This window comes from Labeo rohita, chromosome 11 (genome assembly GCF_022985175.1).
Source record: "Labeo rohita strain BAU-BD-2019 chromosome 11, IGBB_LRoh.1.0, whole genome shotgun sequence".
Lineage (NCBI taxonomy): Eukaryota > Metazoa > Chordata > Actinopteri > Cypriniformes > Cyprinidae > Labeo > Labeo rohita.
The window spans coordinates 21,987,432-22,002,708 of NC_066879.1; the positions used below are offsets into that span (position 1 = coordinate 21,987,432).

The window sequence follows — 15,277 nt, forward strand, 5'->3', positions numbered from 1 at the left end:
TCTTTCTGTAAATACAGTGCATAATATATTTTTAATTATTTATTTTCGTTTAAAAAATTAGTGTAAATGTTTATTTATTTTTATTAATATTTATTTTAACACATACTTCTATCGATCATGAAAGCTATGTCAGAAGCTACTAAAACTCGTATATTACTATATGTATACTTATTTTATATTTATTTGTGCAAGAAAGATGCATTAAATTAATCAAACTTCAAGACTTTTACATAGTTACAAAAACTATTTAAAACAAATTGCGTTAGTTTTTGTTTTATATTGTTTAATCAAAGAATCCTAATAAAAAAAAAAAAACTTCCACAAAAATATTATAAAGCACAACTGTTATCAAAATTAATAACAAGAAGAAATGTTTTTGAGCAGCAAATCAACATATTAGGGGTTGACCAATTATCAGCCTGGCCGACTATTGATACCGATATTAAACATTTTAATGGCTATCGGTATCAGTGATTTTCAAAACTGATTTGATACTAATTTTCATTTTTACACCAGACATATTTATTGGTTCAAAATGTCGGTTATCAGTCTACTTGATCTGTAATAATCAGCACTGGCCCTGAAAAACACATATCTGTTGACCCCTACAAGAAGAAATTTTTTTGAGCAGCAAATCTACATATAAGGGGTCAACCGATTATCGGCCTGGCCAACTATCGACGCTGATATTAAGTATTTTAATGGTTATCGGTATCGGTCCTTTTCAAAACTGATTTGACACAAATTTTCATTTTTACAGCAGACATTTATCGGTTCAAAATGTTGGTTATTGGTCTTATGGTCTACTTAATCTGTAATAATCGATATTGGCATCTGCGCTGAAAAACACATATCTGTTGACCCCTACAAGAAGAAATGTTTTTAAACAGCAAATCAACATATTAGGGGTTGACCAATTATCGGCCTGGCCGACTAATGATACCGATATTAAGCATTTTAATGGTTAATGGTGTCAGTGATTTTCAAAACTGATTTGACACTAATTTTCATTTTTACATCAGACATATTTATCGGTTCAAAATGTTGCTTATCAGTCTTGCGGTCTACTTGATCTGTAATAATCAGCACTGGCCCTGAAAAACACATATCTGTTGACCCCTACAAAAAGAATTTTTTTTGAGCAGCAAATCAACATATTAGGGGTCAACTGATTATCAGCCTGGCCAACTATCAACACTGATATTTTAATGGTTATTGGTATCGGTCATTTTCAAAATTGATTTGCCGATAAAATAATTTAAAAGCATTTAAAGTTTTTGTCAGAGACCTTGTTATTCATAATTTTGACCCTAATTTTCATTTTTATACCAGACATATTTATCGGTTCAAACTATCGGTTATTGGTCTTGATCTGTAATAATCGGTATCTCTATCTGCCCTGAAAAAGACATAGCAGTTGACCCCCACAGCACATAGGAACACTAGAAACTTTTCTGAAAGACATTTTGCTAGCTTTGACAAAGTAACAGTAAACATGAAAAAAGAAAGTTTTCCTACTGAATGTGCTTACACGGAATTTCCAAATCCATATCACTCAGTATAATTTCTTATATATATATAATGTATATTAGCCAAGATCATGGCAGAGGAATGCTAACCACAGTAAATAACATGCTTACTCTTATCATACATTTATATTTTATTTATATCCCAACGGTGAACACTGATCTATTATGCATGCTTGTGTTTTCTAAAATCCAAAGCCGTTCATCTCATAAACATATCACCACCCTTCATTTAAAGGGGTCTCTGATAAGATAAGCCTGATTTGAGGGCACCACGGCTGGTTGGAGGGTGAAGAACAAGGGGCCCTGTTGAGACTTGACTTATAGACCTTTACAAATGAGCCATAGCAGAATCACTGAAGCATGAAGACTGACCGCTGCCTGTAGTGCTGACCACTGCACTGCTCCTACACACACACACACAGCCCCAAACTCACTATAAGTCAGAGATTAAACCATTATATTGGGTGAGGATCAAGCCTACATTATTTGAATGCTACTAAATCATTTTGATTTCTGTTTTAGCGCCATCATTCATTCTGAGTGTTTTTTCTCTGCAAATAATAGAGGAGAATAATAAACAGATTTCAGACAGAGGATAAGATAAGCAGATCAGATGCGTTGTTGAGTTTAGATGTAGGGCAGCACTGTCTCTTTTCTCTCTCTCTCTCACACACACAGCCCTTTTAATAAACTCTACTTCATGCCAGTGTGTCAGAATTTAATAATTCAGGTTTTCTTAAAGGGATACTTCACCCAAAAACAAATTCTGTTCTAACACACCCTCACGTTATTCCAAACCCACATCCAGTTATTGCTTTACATGTTTTCATCCAATTTTTTAAAAATCTTCACATTTCTTTTGGAAGAAAAGTAGTCCATATGATTTTGTGCATTATATTCCAAGTCATCTGAAGCCAACAGTAGCCATATGGAACATTTTTAGTTTCAGTTGTGTGTTATAACATTTTAGTCAACTTATCTCTTGTTAAGTTGATAAGTTGTACTCAGTGACAACTTGGATATTTAATTTGACGAAAATTAATTTTACAGCACACAATACATTTTTAAGTCAAATTATTTTCTAATCAGTGTAAAAAGCTGTGTGCTATATTTTTTACGGTGCACTGTAGCAAAAAATAAATAAATATAGCTGCAAGCAGCGACTAAAGGCATATAAGCACATATGAAAAAAAGACATTACATATTATTTAGCAAGGCTGTTCCCACCCAAATCAATGATTAAAAGAGCATTTTTGGCAAATCCAGGTAATTTACCATAGAAATATGTTTTTTAATGTTTATGACCGTTAAAGCCCCAGCTGTGGTGCGATCCCCTTAAAACTTTGCATGCTTGTTTAGAATCACCTGATGCATGTGCTCAGCAGGTTTTGTAAAGTTTGGGCTTTCCTTTAGGCTTCATAGGAATTTGGGTAAATTAGGACAGGTCACTTTTCTAAACAACCCTGTTATAGCTTCTCAAAGGGTAAATTTCAACATTTGCTTGATAATTACTGGCCTAGAGAGTCCAGAGAATTGCACTACAGTGTTTTTTCCCCCAGATTAAGCGAAAAACATAGGACTAGTTCAAAAAATCTTTTTTTTTCATCTTCTCAATAACTTAACAAATGATTTGATTAACAGCAATGGTTCTAAACGCAACGTTGTCCAGAATCAGAAGTTCTATCGTATTATATAAATATCGTGCTTATGTGCGAAAAACCCTGCAACGTACAATTGTTCACGCACTTGAAAAATGCAATATCGCCCCCCAGAGGCCCGATTTATTTCTCTCAGATCTTTGGAGCCATGAGTCAAACAGGCCCACCAAGCTTTGTTCCAATTGGCCTCCATTAATCTTGTCTAACAGGTGCTCAAACTTCGTTGGCCAATGCGGCCATGTTTTGTGAGATACGCAAGTGTCCTTGTAGACACTTGTGGCACTTCGGACCAAGATTGTGCACACAGAGTTTCATATTGATAGGACAAATGGTTGCGCAGCTATAGCCATTTCTATGTTTCTTCCTCTTATGGCATCACCAAGTGGCCAAGCTACTTTTTTAGTCCTGTGACTTCAGATTAGGATCTTACATAAGTGTTCTGAGTTTGGTGGATATATTTTATTCCATTCAGGAGTTATAGGCATTTTACTAAAAGTGGCCAGGTCCCTTTCGAATGTTTTGGCGTCCCTTTGCGACGGTGAGTCTAAACTTAAACTTTTTTTTGATAATTATTAATATTCAATCTCCAGAGAATCTTTCTGCACTGGTTTGGATCCGATCGGGCGAAAAACCTAGGACTAGTTTGTAAAAGTAGGTTTTGCAAAAAATGCGAAATGCCCAAAAATTTGGCCAGGCTCTCGACTGAATCTGATAGAATACAAGTGTGTCCGTGTGTGTGTTTGTCCGGCGTGAGCCAAGGATTCGAATGACATAAGACACTTGAGCCTGCGACTGACGGTTTAGGAGTTATGAGCGATTTTGAACTTTTGATCGCTGTAGCGCCCCCATCAGGCCGATTGGTCACGGTGTAGGCGGTGTGAGTACTACCATACCTCCAAGTTTCAAGTGTCCATGACTAACGGTTTGGTCTGCACGAGTAGTTTTATGTGGAAATCGCTGATCTGTCACCATCCTAACAATTACAATAATTTCAGTGTTACGCGCTTTCTTTCTAATATATGTGTCATATCACAACCCAGCTTCTCATACAATATGTAAACTATGGAAGTCACAATGGCGCACAGACTTCTAAGTTCAAATCTCCTGTAATTCAGCATGCAACAACATGGCACTTTACAGTTTAAACAACTGCATGCTCCAACATGTCAGACCAAACATGGACAGACAGTCTGTGTGACAGAGACATCATCACTATGGCAGGCTTAGCTTTCTTAGTACAAATCAAAGATGATCTCAGATAGAGAAATAACCAAGGCGGATGGATTATGTACAGTGTGAAAAACATTTAGAAGTTGTAAACAAAAAAGATTTTTTACGAGAAAATACGACCTGAGTCTTTCAAAATGTATGTTTAAATGTAATACTAGAAGATGCAAACACCTTTCAGTTATATTAAATACTATTTGGAGTCTAAAAAGCAATCTGTAAGTATAAATGAGCTGCATCACTTCATTGATATTAAACGAATAGCAATTTAAACCTAAACAGCATTATCTGATTGGACGCACTAGAAAGGAATGCACTGAAGGACGTACCTCTCGATCTGACAGGAACACAGCAGGCAAAAGCCATTGTTCAGGACGGACAGCTACGTCCAACTGCTTTTTATCCAGGTCAGCTGTCCTTCAACACTCATTCCTTTTGTCTTCATGCATGCAGATACATGCTAGAACACAAGCTTACCTGCTGCGGTTTGCAGCCGCATAACCACATAAACAGACTAACCCTAACACCAAAGTAAGCCCGTCTGCAGCATCTGCACTTACACTGCTCCATTTCCACCTAGATTCCCCCCCTGTTTCTAAGGGCATATTGCAGGTGGTACAGTCTAGTCTGCACTCTGTTTGCTCCTTAATCTTCTAATGGGCCAGAGTAAGAGCTGGTCCAGAGGGGGATATTAAACAGGAATACAAAAAAATGGTGCTTTGATATGATTATTCCTGCAAATTCATACAATGAGTTTGTATAGACTGGTATAAATACTAAAATAATGACAGTTCTCTGCCCGTAAATCAGCTACACATTCATTCAGTTAGATCAAGAACAAAGTAAATCTGACACAATTTTATTTATTTATTTAAACCTAGAAGCATAAACAACCTGGATTATTTCACAGTATTAAATCAAATAGCAATCAGAAAGGGTGCCAAAAAGATGGCAAAAAATGACAGTTTTCTGTCTATAAATAAGCTATATATACATCCAGTTAGGAGACCGGGAGTAATTCATTCAAAAAATTCTCATACATAAGCATTCATACATAAAAGTCCTTACAGTGAAATGTACACTACCAGTCAAAAGTTTTTCAACAGTAAGATTTTTAATGTTTTCTTTTTAAGAAGCCTCTTCTGTTTACCAAGTCTGCATTTATTTTATCCAAAGTACAGAAAAAACAGGAAAAAGTGTAAAATATTTTACTATTTAAAATAACTGCTTTCTGTCTTTGCTAAAATTTCATTTTAAATTACAGAAATTAACATTTTTATTTAGCAAGGATGCTTTAAATTGATCAAAAGTGATGATAAAGACATTTATAATGTTACAAAAGTGTTCTATTTCAGATTAAAGAAACCTAAATAAATTCTACTCAGCTGTTTTCAACATAATAATAATAAATGTTTTTGAGCAGAATATTAGAATGATTCTGGATGATCATGTGACTGGAGTAATGATGCTAAAAATTCAGCTTTGAAATCACAGGAGTAAATTACATTATAAAATACATTAAAATAGAAAACAGCAATTTTAAATAGTAAAAAATATTTCACATTTTTTCTGTTTTTGTTGTGCTTTGGATCAAATAAATGCAGGCTTGGTGAGCAGAAGAGACTTAAAAATCTTACCGTTCAAAAACTTTTGACTGGTAGTGTAACTGATATAAATACAACTCCAAATGTTGTATTTTTAAGGCATAATAATAGTTTGTTACTCTGTGTAGACATCAAAGTGAATGAGTGCCCCCATGTGCACATATTTGAGATGTGAACATCCTCGTGTGCATGTGCAAGCATGCATTTGTGTGTGTGTGTGTGTGTGTGTGTGTGTGTGTGTGTGTGGTACACACCACAGTCCCCCTGCCTGGAATAATATAGACCTTCCCACTAATCCTTGTTAATCTGGTCATCCTGTGCTTGTGACCTTGGCGTCAAATGGTCCGACGGTAGGTGAGTGTTTAGTACAGACAGAATCACATTGGCAAACAGAGAAACACAGGTCTGGCCACTTCGGCCGGCAGCTTGTGGCTCTGCAAGATGCCCATTAACAGCACATATTCACATGCCTGGATTTGGGGAGAAGCCAGTATGGCTATTGCAGTGACAAGCATCTGAGGTGAAATTGTGCCTGTGTGTGATTTTGTGGCATATTCAAACTGCAAGATGCATAAAATAGAGCAGAATATATATAGATCAGTTCACAGGATTGTCTGTCACTAGTGTGATGCCCAAATGCACACTTTATCATTTGCTGAAAAGTCACAAGCCGTGGGCGGTATTATGACTTCCGAATGGCCCGCATGGAGCACACCTGTTCTATTCTTTCCTCATCCTCTTGGGTCACACCCTTCCTGTGCCATTTACTGTGGGTTTCCTTAACATGATCTTTTTGTGTGTGCAAACAGACCAGAAACAAGCTGGGCATGCACTGTAGTTTCTATCAAAAAACATCTTTTTGTTTTTTTTTCTTTTTTTAAAGGGATAGTTCACTCAAAAATGAAAATTCTGTCATTAATTACTCACCCTCATGTCATTCCAAACCTGTAAGACCTTCATCTTCGAAACACAAATTTTGATTAAATCTGAGAGCTTTCTGACCCTGCATAGACAGAAATGCAGCTACCACATTTAAAGTCCAGAAAGGTAGTAAGGACAGCGTTAATCGTTATGCAAGATCAGAAAGCTCTTGGATTTCATCAAAAACATCTTAATTTGTGTTTCAAAGATGAACAAAGGCCTTACGGGTTTGGAATGACATGACATGAGTAATTAATGACAGAATTTTCATTTTTGGGGTGGTCTGTCTCTTTAAATGCACCATTTTTTCGAAGAACTAAAATCATAACCATTGTATAAAAAGTCTTGAATTTTACTTTTTTTTTTTCTAACTGCTGTCAGCCCTGTCTTTGCACTCTTATTTCAATGGATCACTCTTTTTTTATCTGGTTCCCATCTGTATTTCGGGCCACACACACACAAACTTTCTAAATGATAAAAGTGTAGGTATCTGGGTTTGTGTAAGAATCTCTCAGACAGGAACAGGAACAGCCCCTGTCTGGGGCTGATGGTACTGTGTGATCTTGATTGAAAAACTTAAAGAAATTTTACAATAATATATTATATACTGTACCTGTACACCTTTAAAGCAGATAAAAGGTTTGCATATTTGATGTTATTTGCTATTGCTTTGTAATTAATTGTGAAAATGTACAAGCAATTTCTGAATGAAAATCATTTCTATGCCATTTCTGTGAACTATGTGGGGATTTTATGTTTCTTTGTCAAAGAAAAAAATAAAAAAAGTAAAATCCAGTAAGACCAAAAAACTAAAAAAAGGCAAAAATTATAAACTGCAGATAATGTATAACATACATAATGTATATAAGTATTAATACTACATATGTAAGTGGGTTTTTTGTCTGTCAATCTGCTTTTATTTTTACAGGAAACCCAATATTTTCTCAACACTGGCCTCTAGTGCTGGAAAAGAGAAAAGGCTGCATTTGATAATGGTTGCAGTTTAAAACTCCAAATTTTCACATGCTATATTTGACTTCTGCAATCATTAACAAAAATGTAAAATGTTAAGATAAATGTTTTTGAAATTATATCAATTAACCAACCACATGATATTTTTTCTTTCTCTTTCTCAACAAAAAGATGGAGAAAAAAAACGAGAGAGAGAGAGTTATCAGCATTTGTGATCAGCGTCACAGACACCTCTGGGGTAAATAGGCGGTAATTTGTCATTTCCAGCACAAGATCACAGAGCACGTCATCAGCCATGACACCTCAGCCCCTCCTCCTCTGCCATCACAGAGACTCACCTGAGTTCACAGCAGGATCTGGCTATCTATCACATTGAGGCTAATTATGCTAATCATGTAACTACCCCCAGACATGACCCTTTAGGAGGGGACTTCTGCTAGTGTGAAACAGTGTGAGTACTGAGAAAACTAATGATATTAATATAATATGAACTACCAACAGATTTCTAAACATTACACTAAAATAAACAGGAATGCTAACTAGCTTTCTCCAGGTACTGTAGGCCCGAGTCAATGCTAGTGTCTAAAACAAACAAAGCTTTGTTAAAAGCACCAGAGAGCCACAGTGTTTACACCCTTGAAGGAAATCAACCAACAAACAGCTTACTTATAGTTGTCTCTGCAGATTAAAATGGGATAGTTGAAAGTATTTAAACAAGAAAAATGTATTAAAACAGTCTTGCCTTTGGAGAAAAAAAAATGATGTATGTTGTAGAATTTTTCCTGTAACTTTTCATCTATTTAATATGGAAGCCCGTTTCCGCAACAGAATAAAAAATAAAGCTGCGAAGGTAATTCCGTCTTTTTATCTCACAATTCTGACTGTTTTTCTCACAATTGCAAGTTCACATCTCACAATTCTGACTTCTTTTTCTCGGAATTGTGTGATACAAACTTGCAATTCTGACTTTTATCTTTGAATTGTGATATAAACGCAATTGCGAGCTACAAAGTCAGAATTGGGAGACATAAACTCGGAATTCTGGCTTTTTTTTTCTCCAAACTGTATTATAAACTCAGTTACGAGTTACAAAGTCAGAATTGCAAGATATAAACTCGGAATTCTGGCTTTTTTTCTCAGAACTGTTATATAAACCCAGTTGCATGTTGTAAAGTCAAAACTGCAAGATACAAACTCGGAATTCTGTTTTTTTTTTTCCTCAGAATTGTGTGATACAAACTTGCAATTCTGCTTCTTTTTCTCAGAACTGTGTGATACAAACTTGCATTTCTGACGTTTTTTTTCTCTGAACTATATTATAAACTCAATTGCGAGTTACAAAGTCAGAATTGCAAAATATAAACTCAGAATTCTGGCTTTTTTTCTCAGAATTGTGTGATACAAACTCGGAATTTTGACTTTTTTTCTCAGAATTGTTATATAAACTCAATTGCAAGTTGTAAAGTTAAAACTGCAAGATATAAACTCGGAATTCTGGCTTTTTTCTCAGAATTGTGTGATACAAACTCGGAATTCTGACATTTTTTCTCAGAATTGTGTGATACAAACTCTGAATTTTGACTTTTTTCTCAGAATTGTTATATAAACTCAGTTGCAAGTTGTAAAGTTAAAACTGCAAGATATAAACTCGGAATTCTGGCTTTTTTTTTCTCCGAACTGTATTATAAACTCAGTTACGAGTTACAAAGTCAGAATTGCAAGATATAAACTCGGAATTCTGGCTTTTTTTCTCAGAATTGTTATATAAACCCAGTTGCATGTTGTAAAGTCAAAACTGCAAGATACAAACTCGGAATTCTGTTTTTTTTTTTTCCTCAGAATTGTGTGATACAAACTTGCAATTCTGCTTCTTTTTCTCAGAACTGTGTGATACAAACTTGCATTTCTGACGTTTTTTTTCTCTGAACTATATTATAAACTCAATTGCGAGTTACAAAGTCAGAATTGCAAAATATAAACTCAGAATTCTGGCTTTTTTTCTCAGAATTGTGTGATACAAACTCGGAATTTTGACTTTTTTTCTCAGAATTGTTATATAAACTCAATTGCAAGTTGTAAAGTTAAAACTGCAAGATATAAACTCGGAATTCTGGCTTTTTTCTCAGAATTGTGTGATACAAACTCGAATTCTGACATTTTTTCTCAGAATTGTGTGATACAAACTCGAATTTTGACTTTTTCTCAGAATTGTTATATAAACTCAGTTGCAAGTTGTAAAGTTAAAACTGCAAGATATAAACTCGGAATTCTGGCTTTTTTTTTCTCCGAACTGTATTATAAACTCAGTTACGAGTTACAAAGTCAGAATTGGAAGATATAAACTCGGAATTCTGGCTTTTTTTCTCAGAATTGTTATATAAACCCAGTTGCATGTTGTAAAGTCAAAACTGCAAGATACAAACTCGGAATTCTGTTTTTTTTTTTCCTCAGAATTGTGTGATACAAACTTGCAATTCTGCTTCTTTTTCTCAGAACTGTGTGATACAAACTTGCATTTCTGACGTTTTTTTTTTTTCTCTGAACTATATTATAAACTCAATTGCGAGTTACAAAGTCAGAATTGCAAAATATAAACTCAGAATTCTGGCTTTTTTTCTCAGAATTGTGTGATACAAACTCGGAATTTTGACTTTTTTTCTCAGAATTGTTATATAAACTCAATTGCAAGTTGTAAAGTTAAAACTGCAAGATATAAACTCGGAATTCTGGCTTTTTTCTCAGAATTGTGTGATACAAACTCGGAATTCTGACATTTTTTCTCAGAATTGTGTGATACAAACTCGGAATTTTGACTTTTTTCTCAGAATTGTTATATAAACTCAGTTGCAAGTTGTAAAGTTAAAACTGCAAGATATAAACTCGGAATTCTGGCTTTTTTTTTCTCCGAACTGTATTATAAACTCAGTTACGAGTTACAAAGTCAGAATTGCAAGATATAAACTCGGAATTCTGGCTTTTTTTCTCAGAATTGTTATATAAACCCAGTTGCATGTTGTAAAGTCAAAACTGCAAGATACAAACTCGGAATTCTGTTTTTTTTTTTCCTCAGAATTGTGTGATACAAACTTGCAATTCTGCTTCTTTTTCTCAGAACTGTGTGATACAAACTTGCATTTCTGACGTTTTTTTTTCTCTGAACTATATTATAAACTCAATTGCGAGTTACAAAGTCAGAATTGCAAAATATAAACTCAGAATTCTGGCTTTTTTTCTCAGAATTGTGTGATACAAACTCGGAATTTTGACTTTTTTTCTCAGAATTGTTATATAAACTCAATTGCAAGTTGTAAAATTAAAACTGCAAGATATAAACTCGGAATTCTGGCTTTTTTCTCAGAATTGTGTGATACAAACTCGGAATTCTGACATTTTTTTCTCAGAATTGTGTGATACAAACTCGGAATTTTGACTTTTTTCTCAGAATTGTTATATAAACTCAGTTGCAAGTTGTAAAGTTAAAACTGCAAGATATAAACTCGGAATTCTGGCTTTTTTTTCTCCAAACTATATTATAAACTCAACTGCGAGTTACAAAGTCAGAATTGCAAGATATAAACTCTGAATTCTGGCTTTTTCCCTCTGAATTGTGTTCTAAGCTCAGTTGCGAGTTATAACGTCAGAACTGCAAGAAAACTTATAATTCTGTCCTTTTCTCAGAATTGTGTGATACAAACTTGCAATTCCAGCTTTTTTTTAGAATTGTGTGATACAAACTCACAATTCTGACTTTAGCACTTGCAATTGCAAGTTTATATCTCACTTCTGAGAAAAAGTTAGAACTGCAAGTTTATATCACAATTTTGAGAAAAAAATCAGATATTTGAGATGTGAAGTTGCAATTGTGAAAAAAGTCAGAATCACAATTACCTTTTTTTTTATTCATTGGCAGTAAAACTGCCTTTCATAATTAATGCATTCTTTTTAAATAAAAGTTTTAATTTATTTCAAAATTATGATCATTTTATGGTAGTCATTCAGCAGTATGCTATGCATCAAAATGCCATGGTATTAGAATCTGACCTAATCATGGTACTTATGTATTCAAAATTAAAATGCTAACACATACATAAAATACGACACCCCAAACATAAGCTGCTCACACGTGTGTGTGAGTAGCTGGCTCAATATAAGCGCGCTCTCAAACAGGAAGTCAGAGACACAAACTGCTCTGACTTTCAAAATTATACAATCTTAGAGGGTACAAATATTGATACACCACAATAAAATATACAACATTATGAGCAAGTGTGACGTGCTTCAGAACACTGTCCAGAATACATATACAATATGACATCATTTATTCTTACATGTGGTCGACGGCAACCACAGAATAACAGAGAACAGGAAGAAACAGACGGATGGAGTTCTTTACAAGAGTCTTTGTTGAAATGGCTTCTATTTCAACCGGCCACAATAGAATCCAGTAACGTTACACACACAAACACACCTGCGTAATTCAACAGTCATCTTCGGTTTAAAGGTCCAGGAAGGTCATGTACGCCACTGTACAAAAGCGGTTGGGGATATATGTGATTTTTTGAAATTGAGATTTATATATCTGAAAGCTAAATAAATAAGCTTTTCATTGATGTATGGTTTATTATGAGACAATATATTTTATCGAGAAACACCTATTTGAAAATCTGAAATCTAAGGGTGCAAAAAATCTAAACGCATATTCATAATACAACAATCAATGTTAACTTATACAACCTAAAACGTAACAAATCTGATTTTACGGACCCTAAAAGACCACACACACCCTCACCTGACATTTTTTTTAAACTCTGTCATAGTATCTAAATATACAAATTAATAAAATGTTCTATCTGTGCCCCTAAAAAGCTGACGAAAAAATAGAAAAGTGTTAAAAAAAAGAATAACTCGTCTTCTTAGACATCTCTCTCTGTCTAAATCGGTGACTATTCTTCTAAAGAAAGGATGCTCAAGGGATTCAATTTAGGTTAATGAAGTTGCTGTGTCTTACAGTGAACTGCTCATGGGACGATGTCTCTCTGTCTGACTTATTCTTTTACATCAAGAGATCACTGGGATGTGAAAACAAGAGATGTGTGCATATGCTTAGGTTGTAACGTTCAGAGCGGACCCGCTGTTTGCAGTTGGAAATGGGTTAATGTGGGTAAAGGGAGCTTATCATGCACACACGCGTGTGTGTGTGTGTTTAAGAATGCCACTGCAGCAGGGTGGGGTGCAGCCTCGTCGTGCAGCAGCACTGCAGAGCCCATGGGGCAAGCCGAGTGTGTGTGAGCGCGCGTGCACCGAAACGAGAGATAAGAGTCCAGCGTTCACCGTTTCTGCCTGTTACCGCCGTCCGTAACGTCAGACCTGTCTCATCACCAAGAGGAATGGGGTCTCCGTGTGTGTCTATATGCGTGTGTGACATTTTGTGTCAGACGTGTTGGTGAATGGTACAATAAAGCCGTCGCCCATGTTATTTTTAACTCTCTGTCTCCATGGAAACCAGCACATATGCTGGGAGCGATGCACCCTGCTGAGTGTGTGTGTATGTGTGTATGTGTGTGAGTGGAGATGCAGCAGTTCATCCTGCTTCATCTGGAGGAAGCACACACACGGTGCGTATGCCTGCCGCAGTGTGTGTGCGCGTGTGAGCGTATGTGTGAGCGTGTGTCTTATGAGGTCAGATCAAATCACGAAATCACATCTGATTAGCTACAGAGAGTATATGCAATTTGGTAAGTCACACCTAAGAAAATGAGGTGGAGGGATACACAAACTAGAGCTTGATCACACAGGCACGATTTAGATTTGCAATAATATTTATAGCCGGTTCACACTCAGGCCTATGCCTGACTACCAAAGCAGTTAAAAAGCACTAGTTACCCAAACGAAAGCATTCATAACAGTTATGTAAAGTTCATAAAGTCTATATCTATACAAGACTCGCTATAGGTTATGTTATGTAACTTTATAGCAAATGCAACTGCATGAGGAAAAGAAATAAAATCTAAGCTAAAGAAAATGTCATAGACATATTTAAAAACAGAATCTAGCGGCCTTGTCTTCTATGCGAAATATGTACCTCCATGTATTTCTTGTGACATATTCGATGTGAAATGTCCACTTGGTGGCGCTAAAAGTGTGTTTGTTTGTTTTCCCTTAAAACAGATGAACGTACATATGGTATGCTGGTTTTGTAGGTGTCATCACAGTTCTGACTTGAAATGTCCGTTGAGTGGCGCTATAACTCTTATGCTCCATGACGTTTTACAATAACGTACCATCTGCACTACACCTAAACCTAGCCGACAGTACGAACAAAAGTGAATGTGATGTAAAAACGCAATTGCAATCATGCCGTTTTAGCTTGTTTTTCGAGCTCTCATCTTTCAGCTCTTTCATCGTGAGCCATGTTTTTGATGGGATTCATACCTAAGGATTCCGCAACTGTGTTTCAACTACAGCGTCAAATCTGCGCTCAGTTCCGCTGGGAACGCTATAACGCCACTGCTTTGGGGCGTGTCAAATTTAGGGCAGAACACGCCTCTAAAACAATGTTGACACCCTGTTTGTGTTTCATCTTCTTCTAAAGGCGGTTCGCAAACTTTTGGCGCCATCTAGGCACAACCTAAAATTCAAAATGATGAAACGTAGCCTATAGAGACAGCCTTAAATAAAACATATGACTTTTACAACAAGTGATTTCAGCTCAGTAATCCACCAGTTCAGCCAACACTGGGAAATATACATGCCACAAATGCCATTAATACATCTTGCCTTGTCTACTTTTCACTGGTTGTCGCCCAGCGTTTTTTTGCTCGATATTTGCATAAAGTCGAGGAATGCTCAACTTTTTTGATGCTCACGGCTGCTATCAGTGCTTTCTCCGTGCCTCTTTCAACCCCATAATGTCCAACACAAAAGCGTTTAAACTCGGCTTCAATAGGAATTCATTGAAAACGCTCGCTCCGCTGTGCTCGCTACGTGCAAGTGGAAACACAATGTAAGTCCAATTCCGTGCTGGCTGAGCTACCGAGCAAGCCTGTTACATCCAGAAAGCGAAACCTGGAGCTGTAATTCCCAAAAACATATGGAGCTGTTCCCAGAGGTACGTTTTTAATGTACACACACATATATATATATATATATATATATATATATATATAGAGAGAGAGAGAGAGAGAGAGAGAGAGAGAGAGAGAGAGAGAGTCAGATGCAAAAGGTTCTAAATCCGTCTGACGTATTTCTTTAAAATTGGCATTTCTTTCTAGCTACTTTGTATAGGTTTCTATGTAAGTGCTGGTACTTCTGATTGGGCTGAGGCTGAGATTTAGCGAGTTTGAAATAAAAGTATCTGATGGACATA

At 35.9% G+C, this 15,277-nt stretch overlaps 1 protein-coding gene across 10 annotated transcripts in view; it reads right to left on the reverse strand.

Moving 5' to 3' along the window:
* The window catches only part of nhsb (Nance-Horan syndrome b (congenital cataracts and dental anomalies)), a 68,870-nt gene that overhangs the window by 22,140 nt on the left and 31,453 nt on the right, over positions 1-15,277 (reverse strand). Inside the window, exon 1 of one of the 10 annotated variants that reach the window (XM_051123094.1) lies at positions 4,744-4,901. The exons of the other annotated variants lie outside the window; for them this stretch is intronic. Within the exon in view, the coding sequence (XP_050979051.1) occupies positions 4,744-4,780 (37 nt within the window). The 5' untranslated portion in view covers positions 4,781-4,901. Of the gene's footprint in view, positions 1-4,743; positions 4,902-15,277 lie in introns of those variants that run through there. 10 annotated transcript variants of the gene reach the window in all.